Here is an 18,251-nt window from a genome sequence, read left to right as displayed (position 1 = left end):
TAATCCATAATACCTCTTATTCCAGTGAAAAAGTCCATCTCCTGTTGTCCTCTGACATCAAAGTCCAACATGCTTGTTCAGAACTGTTTAGTATTGTTTTCACTTGTAAATGGTGCTTGATCTGTGCATATTTCTCTCTTGATTCAGACAAAATGATTTTTTTCTCACTGGATATGGATAGAGGAAGCAATGATTTGATGTTACAAACACCTTAATTATGATTTTCTTATTACATATACACAGCTTTTGGCTTCACAAGATTCTAACTGATGGACTGGAGTCCTGTGGATTGTGGATTATTCTGATGTTTTTATCATCTGTTTGGACTCTCATTCTGAGGACACCCATTCACTGCAGAGGATCCATTAGTAAGCAAGTGATGTAAAATTTCTTCATATGAGGAAACAAACTGACCTATTATTATTATTACGTACATTTATGTTAATTTCAAATGACATAAATTAAGTTTAAAGCCCAACTTTAGGGTATAATGGTTGTTATTTAAATGTGTTGTATAGTTGTCGTTGATCAGTGAGCAAAAAAAAGTAATAGGAAAGGTTTTTTAATTAATTAATTTACTTAGTTATTTTAATATAATTGTATTTTTAAGTATAGACTTTTAGGGGGAAAACTGCTAAACATAATACATGATTCGAGAAAGTGCGTGCAGAAGACGTGAAGCCGATGCTTGTCACGTGACGGGGGCGTGTCCTATCGAGTGAAGGGAAGCGGGCCCGTGTCACGTGACGCGGGAACTAGGGAGGCTCTTGTGTTTACATCAATGCACTCAACAGCGGCTGCTGAAGAGCGTCTACACATCGATGTTTTGCTTTCATTTCTTTGAAAACGAGCCCAATCATCGGTACACACGGTAGTTCCGAGCTCGTCCGAGAGTAGCGCCGCCGTGCGAAAGAGAGAGCGCGCGCCTCTGCTGCAGCTTTGATCGCTTGTGTGTTAGATTACTGGCGTCATGGACGAGCTCGCGGTGGAAGTGCGAGGAGCGAGCGGAGCTTTCTACAAGGTGGGTTTCAGATGTCGTGTTCTATGCCTCCTGCGTGTTTCTAACTCACCGGATGATGGAAATAATGTTTGTAAAATATGATTCAGTCCGTCGTGAACGCAGATCTCGATACACGATGGTGCAGTAGGCCCAGTCTGCCTGAAACACAAGGCCTCTTCGACGATTGTTTCCGTGAACAGGCTTTAAACATTCATCGCAATAAGTTGATGGCACGCATGTTATTAATACATATCAGCTGTGTTGACACCAGAATGTGTCAGTCTGCTGGTTCGGCTCGGTTCTGTTCAGCTGTGTTTATAGTACACCGAATCCTCACTTACGGATGGAAATGTGTTTCATTGTACATCATAAAAACATATTTATGGTTCTAGACCTAAATGTTTCCTGAATATATATATATATATATATATATATATATATATATATATATATATATATATATATAAACCTGGGAGTATCAGGGTATTTTAAAATGCTTGTTTACGCAACTGAAAAAAATCATGGAAATTAATGTAATGCTGAAAAAAATACTTAATAAAGGCTGGGAAATGTATTTTATTATATGTAACGCTTTTTTTCTTTCTTCTTCTAGTTGTGATCCACTCTAAAGAATAATGATAATCAATGGTCATCTATAAATTATGCTCTGGCTGTATACATGAACAGCTAAAGTAATCGTGTGATTGTCAAGTAAATTCATTGTTTGTAGTGTTATGTCGTATATATATCTGATGTTAGCCTGTCATATTTTTTTTTTTCATGATATTTTTGCTCTGTTAATAAATAATGTTGTTGGACAATATAGGCACCTGTGATGCTCCGAAATGTTCATTAAATGCCTTTTTATTTCTTCCAGGCCTCTGTTAAAGATGTTAATGAGAGTACAGTCACAGTCTCCTTTGAGAACAAGTGAGTACCAAAACAAATGTGCTGCGAGGTCAAAATAGTCTCACATTCAGATTTACATGATTTGTTTTGTTTTCAGTCTATATATATATATATATATATATATATATATATATATATGTATGTTTAAAATGTAACTTCATTAAAATCTGAAAGTGATATTGTTTTGGTTCCTTATGCAATTATGAAAAAGAAAAAATTAACTACTATATTTTATGGTTTTGAAGTTGGCAGCCAGAACGACAGATTCCTTTCCACGATATCCGGTTTCCACCTCCGACCGGCTTTCAGAAAGAGATAAACGAGAATGATGAAGTGGAGGTAAGTGCTGTCAAATACTGCTAAACATGGAGAATGTTCTTTAAAATGAAACCCATATTACATAAATCCACTTTTTTTTTTTTTTTTTTTTTATTATTTTTTTTTTTTGTAAGTTTACCACATTTACCTGTGTCTTCCACAGGTTTACTCCAGGGCCAACGATAAAGAGCCCTGTGGATGGTGGCTAGCCAAAGTTCGCATGGTGAAAGGAGAGGTAACCAGATTCCCTTCTGTTCAAGTAGAAGTTAGGGGTGCTCCGATCAGGATTGTTTACCACAAACACAACATTTATCCATTATTCTGAATTCCAATCCAGACATTGTTACTTAAAATACCTTTTCAGCATTGTGATTCTTTTTCACACAGTCATGTAAAATACTTTCATAGACGCGTTTCAACGCAATAAATATTACAAACTTTCATTACTTTTGCATTAACTTCTAGATTTATATATGAAGTTGCTCAAGCAAGTGGCAGAACATTTAAACTGCTTTCTTATGTTGTCAAAGCCATTAAAACTTTGTTTTCCTCCCTCCACGAGTGCCATCTATCATTGCCTTGTTTATGTAAAAGTGCTCTTTTTCTTTAAACCGAGCCTAAAACCCATATCCTATTTGTTGACTGCGAAACACAATAGACTTGAATTATATGCATTTATGGTGTAATTACTACATTTTCGTGTCTTTCCATGTTCATATATACTTCAAACGATGCTCTGTGACTTTAATTCAGCGTGTGCTGTAGAAACGATCTATGTCTACAATGTATTTGCATGTATGCTGATTATGTATCATCATGTAACAATATTTAGATTTTCTGTCCTGCACTTATAGTTTTATGTGATAGAATACGCAGCCTGTGATGCCACACTAAATGAAATCGTCACATTAGAGAGGTTACGACCTGTCAACCCCAACAAAGCCGACTCCAAGAACCCCTTTCTCAAAACCAGACTAGATGTTCCTGAAGACTTAAGACAGATGTAAGTTCATCTTCTGTTGCTGAGTTTTAAGTGTGACTTCAAACTGGGATGCTGTTGGTTTAAATCTGTGCCGTTTTTGGATAGGTGTGCGAAAGACTCTGCACATAAAGACTTCAAAAAAGCGATCGGAGCGTTTAACGTCACTTACGACTCGGAAGAAAAGCAGTTGGTTATTTTGGTAATGCGCAATGTTTCAAATCGATTTAAGGATTTCTGATTTCACATCTGTAAGTTGTTTTAAGTCGACTCTTGTCTTCCTTTTTCAGTCTGTTAATGAGGTTACAGCAAAGCGGATAGCCATGTTGAGTGACATGCACTTCAGGAGTCTACGCACAAAGCTGACGCTGATGCTGAGGAACGAGGAAGCAACCCGACAGCTGGAGGTACTGCCTGACGCTTAGTGTCAGGTTCACCTTGCTCTCTTACACTCACTCACAATACTCTCAAACAGTCATATGCCAAGTCCAAAACTGTTTTTCATTTCACAGTAGTGTAATTATGTTTAGTTGATGTAATATAACGGTCTCGAGGAAGGCTGGTAGTATTTGCGTAAATTCCTTAGTTTTTATTTCTTTCTATTAGAATGACCTGCAGCATGTCACAGGGCACAAATGCATGGGGTGGCAGTAGAGAGAGTCTATATTTAACAGGTGTAAAAGGGTGTTAACGTGCATATGCAAAGTTGTGTTGGCCTGTATCCCTGCTTTGGCATAATATGATACTCCGCTAATATGCAGAGCTATATTTACAGATGCATAGGCTCCATATAGGTATTGTTTTAGCTCTTTAAGTGTGTTTTATCTGTGGAAATGCTGGTTATGGTCAAATTGTAGGCACTTAACGTGTGTGTGGGGGGGGGGCATAAAAACAAAAGTTTAATACAGCCCCCCCCCCCATGCATTTGAATGTCATGTTTGTCATTTTGTAAAAATCATGCATTTTTACCATGATTTGCATACAAATATTCATTCAGTGTTACAGTAGTTTGTATACCTAAGAAAAAAAAAATCTTGTCAGGCATGTTTTGAATCAGAATTAAATAACATTAAAATACTCTTAAAGGGTATGAAATTTATGAAAATTATGTCATTAATAACTCACCCTCATGTCGTTCCAAACCCGTAAGACCTCCGTTTATCTTCTGAACACAGTTTAAGATATTTTAGATTTAGTCCGAGAGCTCTCAGTCCCTCCATTGAAGCTGTGTGTACGGTATACTGTCCATGACCAGAAAGGTAAGAAAAACATCATCAAAGTAGTACATGTGACATCAGAGGGTCAGTTAGAATTTATTGAAGCATCGAAATTACATTTTGGTCCAAAAATAACAAAAAATTCCGACTTTATTCAGCATTGTCTTCTCTTCCGTGTCTGTCGTGATCGTGTTCACAACACTGCAGTAATGCTGCTGATGTAGGAGGCTGCTGACGTGTTATCTTTGTTATTGGGCGCACCAGAAAACACGTCGGCAGCGCCATACGTCGTGAACGCACTGACGTATTATTACCTTTCTGGTCATGGACAGGATACAGTACATACATTTTCAGTGGAGGGTCAGAAAGCTCTCGGACTAAATCTAAAATATCTTAAACTGTGTTCCGAAGATAAACAGAGGTTTCACGGGTTTGGAACGAGATGAGGGTGAGTCATTAATGACATAATTTTCATTTTTGGGTGAACTAACCCTTTAAGGATCACCATGCAAGCCACAAATACAAATTAATTGTCATTTAAATTCTTTACCCATGTTTTCCACTATCCTTCAAAAAGGTTCTACCCATTTGTCAGCAAGAAGTTTTTAATCATTTTAAATGTAATAAAATATAGTATGACCACTCTTTTTTTTTTTTTATAATTAAAGTAGTGTTGGGCGATACGCTTCATTTTCAGATCGCCATATCATCAGCCTGTGAGATCGCCAATCCTTGATATTATCGTGTTTGGGCGGGGCAGTGCAATCGTTCACTAATTTGCTCATAAATCTTAGAATTTCAAAATTAATTTAGCAATTTATCAACTTAGCCTATTATTTACCTTTCTACGTATTTTACTTATTTAATTGTCTACTTCAATTTATATTACTTTTTATCTCAGGAAATGACGCAGCAGAAATGTTAATCATTGTCCGTAATTCTGCAGGCAAAGATGGAATTGGTTAACAAGAAAAATGTGCCATCGCCTATTTGGCAATTTTTTGGTTTTAAACCAGATGCGAAAGGTGAGCCTGAGGACCTAACTCAAGCAATCTGCGAAATTTGCACAAAAGTTGTGTCTGTACGAGAATCTCAAGCGACAAACCTGTTTGTACATTTGCGTACTCACCACCCTGCTGAAGCTGCTAAACTAGCACCAAAAGAAGCTTCAGTGCCAGTCAACAAAGATCCAAGTCAGCCATCCATTGTCGGAGCTTTTGCAAAAAGCACCAAATACAAACGAAACAGTGAAAGGTGGGCCCGGTGCACGGCAGCTGTTTCTAAGTATATCGCAAAAGAGATGGTTTCTCATCATACCGTTGAAAAGGAAAGCTTCAAAGAACTACTTCAGACATTTGACAAACAGTACGAGCTGCCGGGGCGTAAGTACTTCACCAAAACTGCCATCCCTGATCTGTACAATAAAACGAGGGAAACCATCGCTAAAGATTTGAAATCGGTTGACTTTGTCGCTTTGACCACAGACATGTGGTCAAGCATAAATATGACCCCCTACATGTCCGTTACAGCCCATTATATTTCAGAGGATTGGGAACTGAACGCTAAATGTCTCGAAACAACATTCGTCCCGGAAAACCACACTGCAGAGGTACTGGCTGAGGTGCTGACAGAGGTTGTCCATGATTGGGACATAGAGGAGAGTAACATTTCCTGCATCACTACTGACAACGGGGCGAATATTGTTGCGGCCATACGAGGGCTCAAATGGCCATGGCTAATCTGTTTTGGTCATAACTTGAATGTGGCAGTGAATTATTCACTGCAAAAGGAAAAGGCAAGAACTGATCGTGCGTTTGGAATCTGTCGCTCAATTAATGGAGCATTCTCTCACAGCTGGCAGAGACGAAGAGAGCTCTGCAAGATGCAGGAACAACTCAATCTACCTCAAACCATGCTGGTAACGGTAAGTCAAACAAATCTTAATTCATAATGTTTCTCTACAGATATCTTAGTATAACCTAGTCTATCATAATAGTCCACAGAAAATAATGAAAACTTTAATAGCTAATAGGCAAATTTTATTATTATTATTGTAGGATTGCGCAACTCGTTGGGGATCAACCTATGCCATGGTCGTAAAAATCCTGGAGCAGCTCCCTGCAATCAAATAAGTTTTTGCAGATGACAAGAGCCGTCGCACACTCCCAAACCTAACTTGGCAGGACATTGCCATACTAGAGGCTGTTAAAGATGGGTTAAAGCCTGTCGCAGAATTTACTGATATTTTATCAGCTGAAAATTACGTGGCAGTCTCATCTCTGCTGCCGGTTCTGCATCTTATGGCAGATATCCTGAAGGAGGAGGAGGCTGAAGTAAAGATGGTGTCAGAAATTAAAAAGGAGATCTTGGAGAAACTTGAATCGAAATATGACGACAACACGCTTCAGCTGATGCGCAAAGCCACCCTCCTTGACCCACGCTATAAGGGAGACCATATTGAGTGCGAACAACTTGACATGGTCAAAAGTCAGCTAGAGGTTGAGATGGTGGCATTATGGAACAATAAAATCAAGCCACCTGTACACATCAGAACGGAGGAGGAGGAGGAAGAGAAAGTAGAAGGGGCAGCAGCTGAAATACAGCCGGCTATGAGGACCAAAACACTGGGACGTCTTCTGGGCAGAGTGAAGCAGTCGATGTCAACAAACCCCGCTGACCAGCGAGCAAAAATGGAGATCACATCCTACTTGCAAGAGGAAGTTATTGATGGTGATGACAAGCCACTGGAATGGTGGAAAAAAAACGGAAGCCGGTTTCCTTTAATGGCAAACATGGCTAAAAAATACCTCTGCATTACCGCTACCAGCACTCCATCCGAGCGAGTGTTCAGTGCAGCGGGCAACATAGTTACTCCCCACCACAACCTCCTCAGACCAGTTAGAGTAAACCAGCTTGTTTTTTTAGCTAAAAATCTGTAGACATAAATATCTGAACGGTATAACGGAAATTATTCTAATCATTCCTGGCCTTGTTTGTTTTAGGAATAGGCTATAAGTTCATTCGAGAAGATTTGAGGTTGTAATGTAGCGTAACTATTTTGATCTTACATTTTAGTTCTGGTTCTTTCATTTTTATTAAAGCCTATTTTGTTATTTAATATTTTTAGGTTACCGTCAACCTGTTTATTTTAATGGACATAATCTATCTGCGGTATTTCGTGTTAACTCATTGTTCTTTTTAAGAAGTTGCTGTTAAGTTGTTTGAAATAAAGCTGCTTTTAATTTAAATTCTTGACTGATTTTTGTGTGTTTGGACCAATTAGACTGTTGTTATAGTTTATCATTTTAATTCTATAATAACAGTAGTAGCAATTTGTTATTGTGTCCTATTATTAGGTAGGCTATTAGTATTAATAAATGTTCAACATCACTGTTTTCATGTTCACGGAGTGTTCAAAAACTTAAGTGCGCGTCTTGCAAGTGTCCAGTAGGCTATGCGGTGCTGTTAAAGTGAATAATATAGGCTATAGCTGGGCACAATAATTGTAATTCATTTATTATTATTAATACTAGTTAACATATTTTCAGTTCAAGAAAAAAAATGATATATTTAATATTCATAGTAAACAAGCCAAATATCGTCTTTGAAATTGCTGAAGGGCTCAGGTATTGGCGATATCTGCCTATCGTCGATACTATCGTCTATCGGCACAACCCTAAAGTACTGGTCAGAATAAGAATGTTGTTTCGTTTGTACATGTATCTGTTATGCTGAATGACAATGGAACATTATTTCACCCTTATTTTAATTTCACAGAAGTTATTAAAGAGATTAAAGTACTTGAATTTAATATGCTTTATGTATGTAAAACACTTTTGTAAGTTTAATTTGATGTGGTCACCAAAAGTATAGTCTTTGACCGTCTGTGTGTGCGCGCATATGTATGTGTATATGTGTGTAGGTTTTGAATACATTTTTAATGTCCGTAATCTAACAAAACCGTTGCGTTAATGTAGTTATGCAGCAGTTATAAATATATTTCACTTGGAGAATATGCTTTGTAAATGTGTGCTAACTTCATGTTTTAACATTGCTTGTGTAGCTGGACTGTGTTTGTAAAAAGACTTTTCCTGGTAGTGTACTCTGCTGATAGTTTTTGATCTCGCTGTTATGTGGAGAGCACTCTTGTGTGCAGATGTGCTCGAAATTTAATAATATACACCACGCACCTAGTGCATCCTCCTCATGAGCCAAAACCCAACTAAACGTGTGTCACAACTTTTTTTTATTTTTATTTTTTATTACAAAAATGAACAATTTATATTACTAAAAAGTAACATACAGCATCATACACTGTGTATACGAAGCATTAAATATTTTATCGCCCCTTTAGTGGGTCCATTTGTGCATTGATATGAACCCTGAGGCTGATAAAAAAGGAATATTGAAATGGTGAAAACAAACAATATATTTCAGAACACTGGCCTTTTTCCCCCCAGAGTTCTCGGCAGCTGGCCTCAAGGTTCCATGAGCAGTTTGTGGTGCGTGATGACCTCATGGGATTGGCCATAGGCACCCATGGGGCGAATATCCAGCAGGCCAGAAAGATCCCTGGGGTCACAACCATTGACCTCGATGAAGAGACCTGCACGTTTCACATCTATGGAGAGGTAACTGCTTTTTTGGTGACTTTCTGGTAAGGGTAAACACAATTAAATGTGATGCCTGTTAGAACATATAAGCCTGGCTTGACATTTGAGATGGATTTTGTTTGACTTCCAGGACCAGGAGGCTGTACGGAAGGCCAGAAGCTACCTGGAATTTTCTGAAGATATAATCAAAGTTCCTAAGAATTTAGTTGGTGAGGACAACTGAAATGAACCGCTTTCTCCTTCACGAACTGGACCTGCTGTCCTGCACCGTGATGGTTAATGCACATCGTTAAATTTGTTTCTACCCTGTCCTGCAGGAAAAGTCATTGGCAAGAGTGGGAAGCTGATTCAAGAGGTCGTGGATAAATCAGGTGTTGTCAGGGTTCGAGTGGAACCGGAAAATGACAAAAAGCCCTCTCCATTAGAGGAGGTCAGTGAGTGGGTTGCTGAATACACTCGTTGTTGTATTTATAGGCGGCAAAAATGATGATGCTGAAAAAATACATTAAATCATAATAACTGGTGTGACTTTATTATAGCCGACTAATCAATTTTACTGAATATTTCAAAGTGTGCTTTAAGAATGAAAACGCTAAACTGAAGCTTAGTGTGTTGTACATATATATATATATTAACGAACATGTATGCATTTCTAAATTAGTATTTAAATGATCATTCATAATGATTTGAATTCCAACCACAGGGAATGGTGCCATTTGTGTTTGTGGGGACGAAGGAAAGCATTTCAAATGCCCGGATCCTGCTGGACTACCATCTGAATTATCTTAAGGTAAGAACCAGTTTTAAAGTTTTCTAAGACTGTTACTATCCAGCATACTTGGGGATATTGTTTGAAGTAAACCTTCAACTCAAAGAATTAAACGTGTGTGTGTGTGTGTATATATATATATATATATATATATAAAACCATTTTCTTATTCATTTTTGTTTTCTTAGAGAATGTTGTATTTCCAATAAAAAAAAATTGTTTTCTTTTTACCCCAAAAAGTAACCTTAAAATATACCTATTTGAACAACGGAAATAGTTCTTTATAATAGTTATATTAAATTACTATTATTATAATTATTATTATAATATTATTATAATATTAATATTTAGGGGTGTAACAGTACGCAAAAATCACGGTACGGTACGTACCTCGGTTTTAAAGTCATTGTTCAGTTCATTTTCGGTACAATAAGGGAAAGAAATGCAAACATTAAACTGCAGGTTGTTTATTACTATAAACTTTTTTTTTTAACAATTTGTTTACACTTTTTTTTAAATACTTTTTAATAATATATATATAAAATAAAAAAAAGAATAAGAAATAAAATACTGCTGCAAAGTTCTCCACTAAATAAAATACTCTGTCTCAAACCAATATCATATAATAAAATATAATGACAAATATAAATAAATAAATAACTATGATTACAGTGCAGCATTACCAATCCCAGCTTGTAGGCCTGCTCATATTTTAAAAATATAACTTTTCCAAAGTGTAAAGTGCAGCATCAACAGTTTCAGTTTTTAGACCTGCTCAGATTTCGTTATAGCGTTGGACCGATCGGAATTAAGAGCAAAGGTCTGTTTAAATGCCGACGGGAGCTGCGTTTGAATTACAATCGTTTTTTTCCTAGTTGTAGTGATGTTCACACTCGCGTGATGCCTTTTGAAAACCTTAGGCCGGTGACACACTGGCATATTGCACCTGTCAAACATAGTCTATTTTGCCATCAATACTGTTGACGTTGTCCTTTATCAGTAGGCTTTATATTTATGCTCAACATGAAGTATAGATATTGTTGTAGTGAAGACAAGAGCCTGGTCTGTCGGCGCCTCGGCGGTCTCCCTCTTTGTCACCTACAGTAGCAGCAGCGCGCCAGCGCCGCGTCAGGCACGATTCTGGTGTGTAAAGACACAGAAAACGCGAGGCAGCCGTCACGCAACTGACACGCAGCAGAAACGCCACGCTCACGCCACGCAGCCAGTGTGTCACCGGCCTTAAAATCAGCTGCAGGGCGGGATTTGCGCTGAACGCGGAGACTTCCGCCACTTAATATGTTCTTTTGGAAACACGAAAATGTACCTATGTTCAATATTGCATTCGGTCATTCCTTGCACACGTGCACCGTACCGAAAGCCCTGTACCCAAACTGTCCGGTACGAATACACGTACCGTTACACCGCTATTAATTATTATATTAAAATACATATATATATATATATATATATAACTGTTTTCTTCTTATTCTTATTTTTCTTTTTTACGTTGAATGTTGTACCACCCCCCCCCCCCCAAAAAAAACAAACAAACAATAATAATATTTATTAATTTTTAATAGTGTTCTTGTAACATTATTAATCCTTTTTTTTCTTCTTTTTTTTACCCCAATAGTAACCTTAACAAAAGATACCTATTTGAAGAAATGGACGTAGTTCTTTTATAATAGTTATATAAAATATCATTTTATATTTATTATTATATTTAAAGTGGTTTTCTTCAATGAGTTGATCAGACAGTTTTCTACAAGAACCGCTAAAAAATTATTTAATTTTTTTGTTTTTTTTCGCTCCGCTTAGGAACATTCTTTTACTTTAATAAACCTCTTTCTTAAGAAGATTTCCATTAATCTGTCCCCCATATACCAGTGAGACCTGGGCTTGTCTTTGTGACCTTTGCATTTGTGATTTTGCTTTAATAAACACCGCAGTTACTTCTAAAAATATAAACGTATAGTTATCCTTCCCGTTGAACAGTTTTTCCTCACAGAGCACATTAGTGCTCATTACAAAGCAGCATTTGTTGATCAGTGACGAACTAAATACCCCAGAGATACTCATGTGATGTTCACTACTTGATTTGTTCTTGTGTGATGGTGCATTCTTCATGTTCAGGAGGTAGATCAGCTGCGAATGGAGCGACTCCAGATCGATGAACAGCTCAGACAGATCGGTGGAGGGCCTAGAGCTCTGCCGGGACGACCCGAGAAAGAAAAACCTTTCATGGCTGATAATGGAATGGGACCCTCACGAGGTGGCGGCAAACCCTTTGGTCGTGGAGGGAGAGGAAGACGGGGCCCGACACTGGCTTCAGGTATGACCGACCTCAAATGAATGAAGTTAGAGCATATCTGGATATGGAGAGGTTCTAAACCTTTTCTAAGAAAATATGGAAGCATCAGGCAAGCACAAGTGAAAGTGTTAATTATGGTAATCACCTTCTTCATAATGGACTGTATTTGTCCCAGGCACCAACTCTGAGGCCTCCAATGCATCCGAGACTGAATCGGACCACAGAGATGAGCTCAGTGACTGGTCCCTGGCCCCTACAGATGAGGAGTCCATGGGTTACCCCAAAAGGGCCCCTGATGGACGCAAAAGGGGTGGAGGGCCCCGGGGTCGTGGAGGGAGGGGAAGAGGAGGATACAAAAGTCAGTTTTTGATCTGCCATCCATCTTAAGGCCTTTTTTTGCAATGTTTCTTACACTGTTAAAAAAATTATATATATATATATATATATATATATATATATATATATATATATATATATATATATATATATATATATATATATATATATATATAATATTAGTATGTATTTGATATTAGTATGTATTTGATATTAAGGGTGCATTCACACTTGCAGTTCGGTTCTCATGGCTCATTTGATTCAAGAGGATTTATATATTTTTTTTTTGATACCATGCATGGATTTTTAATAATGTTTCTTTTTGTCTTAACTCAGCTGAAGACATGCACTGGAATGAGTCCCGCTCCCGTAGCTCCAGAGACTCGAAGCTGAGACCCCAGGAAGACTCACTGCAGGTCTCAGTCTTCTATCATCATTTGATCAGTTATTTTGCATATTAGTGAACTGAATCATAACAGATACTGAATTGAAATGCAGTATTTACAATATGCACAATATTTAAATAGTGTTAAGTTAAACTTTCTCTTTTCTTGGAAAATTGTATCTGACAACAAGGCACCAGTATGTCTAAATATTGACCTATTTGTTTATCATTAACATTTACATCATTTATGCACTATTTGAGTTTTATTATTTGTAAAAGTGTCGGTAATGTTTGTCAAATTTATTTACCAACATCAAATTGTAATACATTTGAAACCTTTTAATAAATTCAGTTTTCATAAAAATAGTTGCCAATATCAGTACAATTTTACAATTCTTGATGCTGAAATTAATATATATTGTACACCTAGTTTTAAAAGGTTAAAAATATTATTGTAAATTCAGACTGAAGCCTGGATGGCATTCAATAAAATGTCAAAAAATATATCTTTCAAAAAAAAAATTTTTTTTACAAGTTTATCAAGTAGTTATTAATATGTAAGTAATAAAATAAAGTGCAAATAACATGTAATAGAACAATAGGACAATTTAAAATATGAAAGCTGTACTATGTCATTTGTAAAAAAATTAAAAAAGGACATGTTTTATATTTTTATAGCTTGGCTAATGCTTTATGAAACATAAAATGTTGTTCACGTTTGTTTATCAGATCCGCATCGACAGCAATAACGAGAGGAGCGTCCACGCCAGCCGAGGCTCTCAGACTCTGGCAGGAGACAGTGGAGGGAACCGGCAGAGACCCATAAAGGACAGAGGGATGAAGAAAGACAAGCAGGACGGCCCGGACAGCCAAGCCGTTGTGAACGGTGTTTCGTAGAAAATAACGTGCCCCCTTTCCCCCATTCTCCCACTCAGCTCCACCAATCCAGATGCTTCTTCATTAGACCAGGTCAGTAGGGCTGTCGCAAGACATGACGTAAAGCACACTTTGTAATTGTTAGTTGGGCTAAAAGACGAGGTCTCTTGGTGTATGGTGTGTTGGATTCGGTAGTCTTCACGGATTCGAGAGGCCGGTCTCTAAATCACAACAGAAGCTACAGGTTTTCTAATTGACTTTCTAAACAACTACCTACGAAACATAAAGAAGCTGTGGATTAAATGTCTCTCGAAATGGAATCCTGAAATGTTTTCCGAGCAATTGGTTTTTAAAGTTTTTGTTTTCCACAATGTCCAAACAAAAGGGAAAGAAACGCATTGGAGGATGAACTCAAGCGCTCGGGGCCCAAGTTTATGCCACATCTCACGGCATACGTTGTTTTTTTTACGCGCTTTGGTGTCCATTCTGATGTGAGATCTTAGCCACATCATTAGCAAAAAAAAAAAAAAAATGGCAAAAGAAAAAAATGAATTAAAAAAAAAAAGCTCCTGTCTGGATCTGTGCCTTTAACTAGTGTGGATAGTATCATAATTTGGATGTTTAAATCAGGGAAGACGATGTGAAGAACATGAAGAAATCTCAGCCGACGACTTAAAAAAAACAAACTAAAAAAACTTTTTAAACTTTTCTGTGCTGCATGTATTTCACCATCATTTTGTATGTCTGAAAAGCAGGATTCTATCAAGTCGGCCGAATTCTGATATTTTGCCATAGCTGAATTGTGTGTAGTAAAGGTATTAACCGAACTAAACTAGTCAACTGTGGAAGTCATCAATTGTAACGACCACCCAGAGATGAATATCAATGCTATTTCAGTGTCGTCAACATTACAGAATATGAGTTAATTTTGTCGTTTAGCACATCTTCGCATTGTAGTACAGGGTGTTTTTTTTTTTTTTTTTTTTTTTTAGATGGAGGTAGCGAAGCAGTTTTCTTATGTCATTTTACTCCCACACAAGGTTATGTGTTGGGACTTTTTTTTTTTCTTTCTTTCTCACAAACAGGGTGGAAATGCTCGTTTTGGTTTCCGTTCATGCTGGCCACAGTAAACTGCCATCTCTCCTGCTGTATTTCTTAGCATCGGGTGTGAAGCACTTCTATCAGATCTCTGTAACATTGTCTGTGTCCTAACAGTGGCTCATCATAGACTGCAAATGTTGAACTGTGGGGTTGCATTCTGTATATTACGTCATTCGTTAAGAGATTGTCGCTGTTCTTTTTAGATCGAACTTTAAATGTGCACTTATCATGTTTGTGTTACTCTGCAAGTACTTTATAATCTCTAATCCTATAATAAACTAGAATGTGATGAGACTTCTTCAGCAGCTGAATCACATGTATGCTGTCAACAGAACTAAACTGAAGTTTAGATATCTTCGCTAATTTTGAGTCTACTGTACTTTTGCAGCTGAATTCGCTTGGAGAGGGGGAGGGAATAGGCGATGTTAACTTTGCTATGAAAACCGTCTGTCTTATCTGATTAGTGCTTGTGCATTAAACTTTAGTTTACATTTTCGAGAAGACTCGACGCTGTTCTTAACCCACCATTCTTTCCAAACCTGTGACGATAACCATGGTGGTTTTTATTTTTCTGCTTTTCCTTTGACTGTACAGCAAGAAAACCGTTCTTTGCTCTTTTTCTCTATGTTTCTAGTTCTCTTTGCGCTCCTGTGCTCTCGCTAGTCACCTTGGCGAATAACCTGTTAAGCTTATACACACCAGTTTGGAAGCGATTTTGCCTGTGGAAGCGAAACGAAAGCTGAAAAGAACCTGTGAATGGCGGAGGATTCACAAAAAGACAAACCACTCTCTCGACGGAGGCGGCCCCGGATGGCCCTCTCGTGTGGCTCTTAAAAAAATGTAGCCTTTACATCAAAATAAGGTGTTAAATGGTTTACTCTCAGTATTTTTAAAACCTGCACGTCCACGGCGGTGCAGTGAAACTGGCAAGATGGCGCCGTTCGCCGCAGTCTGTTCGAGAATAACAATAAAAATAACAAAATTTTCGAGTCTTTGAAAGTGTTGCCAAACAGACTAGTTTTCTAGTTATTTTTTTTTTTTTGGAATGTATACTAAAATGACAAATTGTAAAACCATCTCTTGGACACGTCGTAGGCTATTGTGATTGAAGAAGAGCTGAAAAAAAAAAAAACGACGAAACATGAAATACTGTAGATACTGAACTGAGGTAGACTGACCTTGTATGTTACTGCACTTTGGGTAATAACTTCTTTGTACATAATAATAGCAGAACAGACTGGGTTTTATGTTGACATTGTTTGGTTATAGTGCAATATATTTTGTATGCAAGCAGTTTCAATAAATAAAGGTTGATCTTCCTCTGCAATCTGAAGTGATTTTATTCCTCGCAGGGATTTGGGGCGTTTTACATTCCATATGTGGTGATAAATCCGTCATTAAACATGACAGCAGATTTCATTATAGCACGTTAACGTCAGCAGGTTCCTCTCATTTGCTCCTGTGCTGTTGTGTGTTGGGTTGTTCGTCTCTTTGTTCGGTCACTTGGTGGCGCTGTGGCACAGGGTAAATGCTACTATAATGCCACTGCAACTGTTCTTGTAATGAATGCTGGCAGTGCATCAACATTTTAATAGGGGGGAATGCAGGATACATTTTTTGACATTGAGGTGTTTTACCTGAATCCACCCTGTATTTAACCGCTGCATATTCTGCTGTCTTCTAATAATCTGCATTATTTCAAAAGAAAAAGCAAGTCAGATTTTCTTTGTTATTAAAGATGAGTTGCTGGTTTATGTTTCAGATGTGCATTCCAAAGTAAATCAGGCTGAATCTCAGATGTTACTTTTTTATCTATTTGGAAGAATTCTCTTATGCTCAGCAAGGCTGCATAAATTTGATTAAAATGCAGTAAAACGGCAATATTGTGAAATGATTACATTTTTTTTCAATAACCGTGTTCTGTGTGTAGATATCACTCCAATTTTCTGATTTGCTGCTTGAGAAATGCATATTATTAATGTTTTTTTTTTTTTGGTGAAAATCATATATATATATATATATATATATATATATGGGAAATTTATGTATATATTTATAATCTCATGGCTCATGATGTCCATAGATAGAATTGTTTTGAAGAAGAGCGAAGAACACCATTTATTTCATAGTTTTGTTTTATTGTAATGTCTTACTGTTTGGTCTACTTTCTCTGACTCTATATTGCTGGACAGAGTGCAGTTGGAAAGAATAAATAAGTTCTGGTCCCGCATCACTGGATTTCCACAAGAGCTGACAGAAATGTTAGCCACTCTGCCTTTATGCAGGAGGAAAGGGCCAATTACCTCCGACCCAAAACGAAGTGTGCCCTGAAATCCTTCGTCATCATCCACCCGATGGATCCACCAGACTGACCTAGTTTCCTCTCCACTAACAACCAGGAGAACAGCAAACAGTGGCCTGAGAAGCTGCATCTTCTCTCTCTCATTGGCATGTTGTCTAGTTCATTTAAAGCAGCACTCAAAAACCTGTTCCCCCTTCTCTCCCTCCCCCGCCCCTTTCTTTCTCTCCCTGTGCGGTCATTAATAAATGCACGGGAAATTAATGACAACACTTAAAATTATGCCTGCAGTACTATTTAATTAGTATATAATGACAGAAGATATACATCTATCACAGCGCTGTCCCAGTCAAGTGCTTTAAATTAAAGTAAAAATGTAGTGCATTAATCTAAAAGTCATAAGATTTAATAGAAATCTACTTTTTTAAGTAACAATGGCATGGTGTTATAAATGTTCATAAGAAATGAATAAAAAAAAAATTTCTTCACATTTTGCACCACGTTTACTGTGTTGTGTTGATACTGTGTGTGTGTGTGTGTGTGTGCGTGTATATATATATATATATATATACGGTCATGCCCAAAAATATGGACACTCTTGGTAAATTCACCCTTGGTTATCTGTTGTTGCAAATAAACTATATATATATATTTATATATATATATACACATGCATGCATGCATGCACACACACACAAATATATATATATATATATATATACAGTACAGACCAAAAAGTTTGGACACACCTTCTCATTCAAAGAGTTTTCTTTATTTTCATGACTATGAAAATTGTGGAGTCACACTGAAGGCATCACAACTATGAATTAACACATGTGGAATTATATACATAACAAAAAAGTTCGAAACAAATTAAAATATGTCATATTCTAGGTTCTTCAAAGTAGCCACCTTTTGCTTTGATTACTGCTTTGCACACTCTTGGCTTTCTCTTGATGAGCTTCAAGAGGTAGTCACCTGAAATGGTTTTCACTTCACAGGTGTGCCCTGTCAGGTTTAATAAGTGTGATTTCTTGCCTTATAAATGGGGTTGGGACCATCAGTTGTGTTGTGCAGAAGTCAGGTGGATACACAGCTGATAGTCCTAGACTGTTAGAATTTGTATTACGGCAAGAAA

The 18,251-nt window shown here is 37.3% G+C and overlaps 1 protein-coding gene across 2 annotated transcripts; it reads left to right on the top strand.

Annotated features, from left to right (window-relative positions):
• Positions 1–706: 706 nt before the first annotated feature.
• fmr1 (fragile X messenger ribonucleoprotein 1) lies at positions 707–16,141 on the top strand. 2 transcript variants are annotated; one of them, XM_059516440.1, is made up of 15 exons: positions 716–1,021; positions 1,878–1,930; positions 2,155–2,248; positions 2,391–2,462; positions 3,082–3,230; positions 3,315–3,408; positions 3,497–3,613; positions 8,884–9,054; positions 9,167–9,245; positions 9,354–9,466; positions 9,740–9,826; positions 11,939–12,137; positions 12,292–12,474; positions 12,789–12,868; positions 13,567–16,141. In XM_059516440.1, exons 1-15 carry the CDS (start codon positions 971–973, stop codon positions 13,732–13,734), a joined length of 1,710 nt encoding a protein of 569 aa, XP_059372423.1. In that variant the 5' UTR covers positions 716–970; the 3' UTR covers positions 13,735–16,141. The 2 variants fall into 2 exon arrangements, with proteins under 2 accessions (XP_059372424.1, XP_059372423.1); XM_059516441.1 differs by lacking the exons at positions 8,884–9,054; positions 9,167–9,245; positions 9,354–9,466; ... (3 more) ...; positions 12,789–12,868; positions 13,567–16,141 and adding exons at positions 5,370–6,347; positions 6,481–7,864 and having other exon boundaries at positions 707–1,021.
• Positions 16,142–18,251: the final 2,110 nt, after the last annotated feature.

This window comes from Carassius carassius, chromosome 29 (genome assembly GCF_963082965.1).
Source record: "Carassius carassius chromosome 29, fCarCar2.1, whole genome shotgun sequence".
Classification (NCBI taxonomy): domain Eukaryota; kingdom Metazoa; phylum Chordata; class Actinopteri; order Cypriniformes; family Cyprinidae; genus Carassius; species Carassius carassius.
Note: the sequence above shows the minus strand (reverse complement) of the source record. Positions and strands in the feature narration are given on the sequence as shown.

What these genes read in the sequence shown, in the direction of transcription:
- fmr1 (XM_059516440.1), top strand. Translation starts at nt 971, where the DNA reads ATGGACGAGCTCGCGGTGGAAGTGCGAGGAGCGAGCGGAGCTTTCTAC. An exon ending in CGAGCGGAGCTTTCTACAAG is followed by an intron (nt 1,022 to 1,877) that starts GTGGGTTTCAGA and finishes TATTTCTTCCAG; the next exon opens with GCCTCTGTTAAAGATGTTAA. An exon ending in CCCAGGAAGACTCACTGCAG is followed by an intron (nt 12,869 to 13,566) that starts GTCTCAGTCTTC and finishes TTTGTTTATCAG; the next exon opens with ATCCGCATCGACAGCAATAA.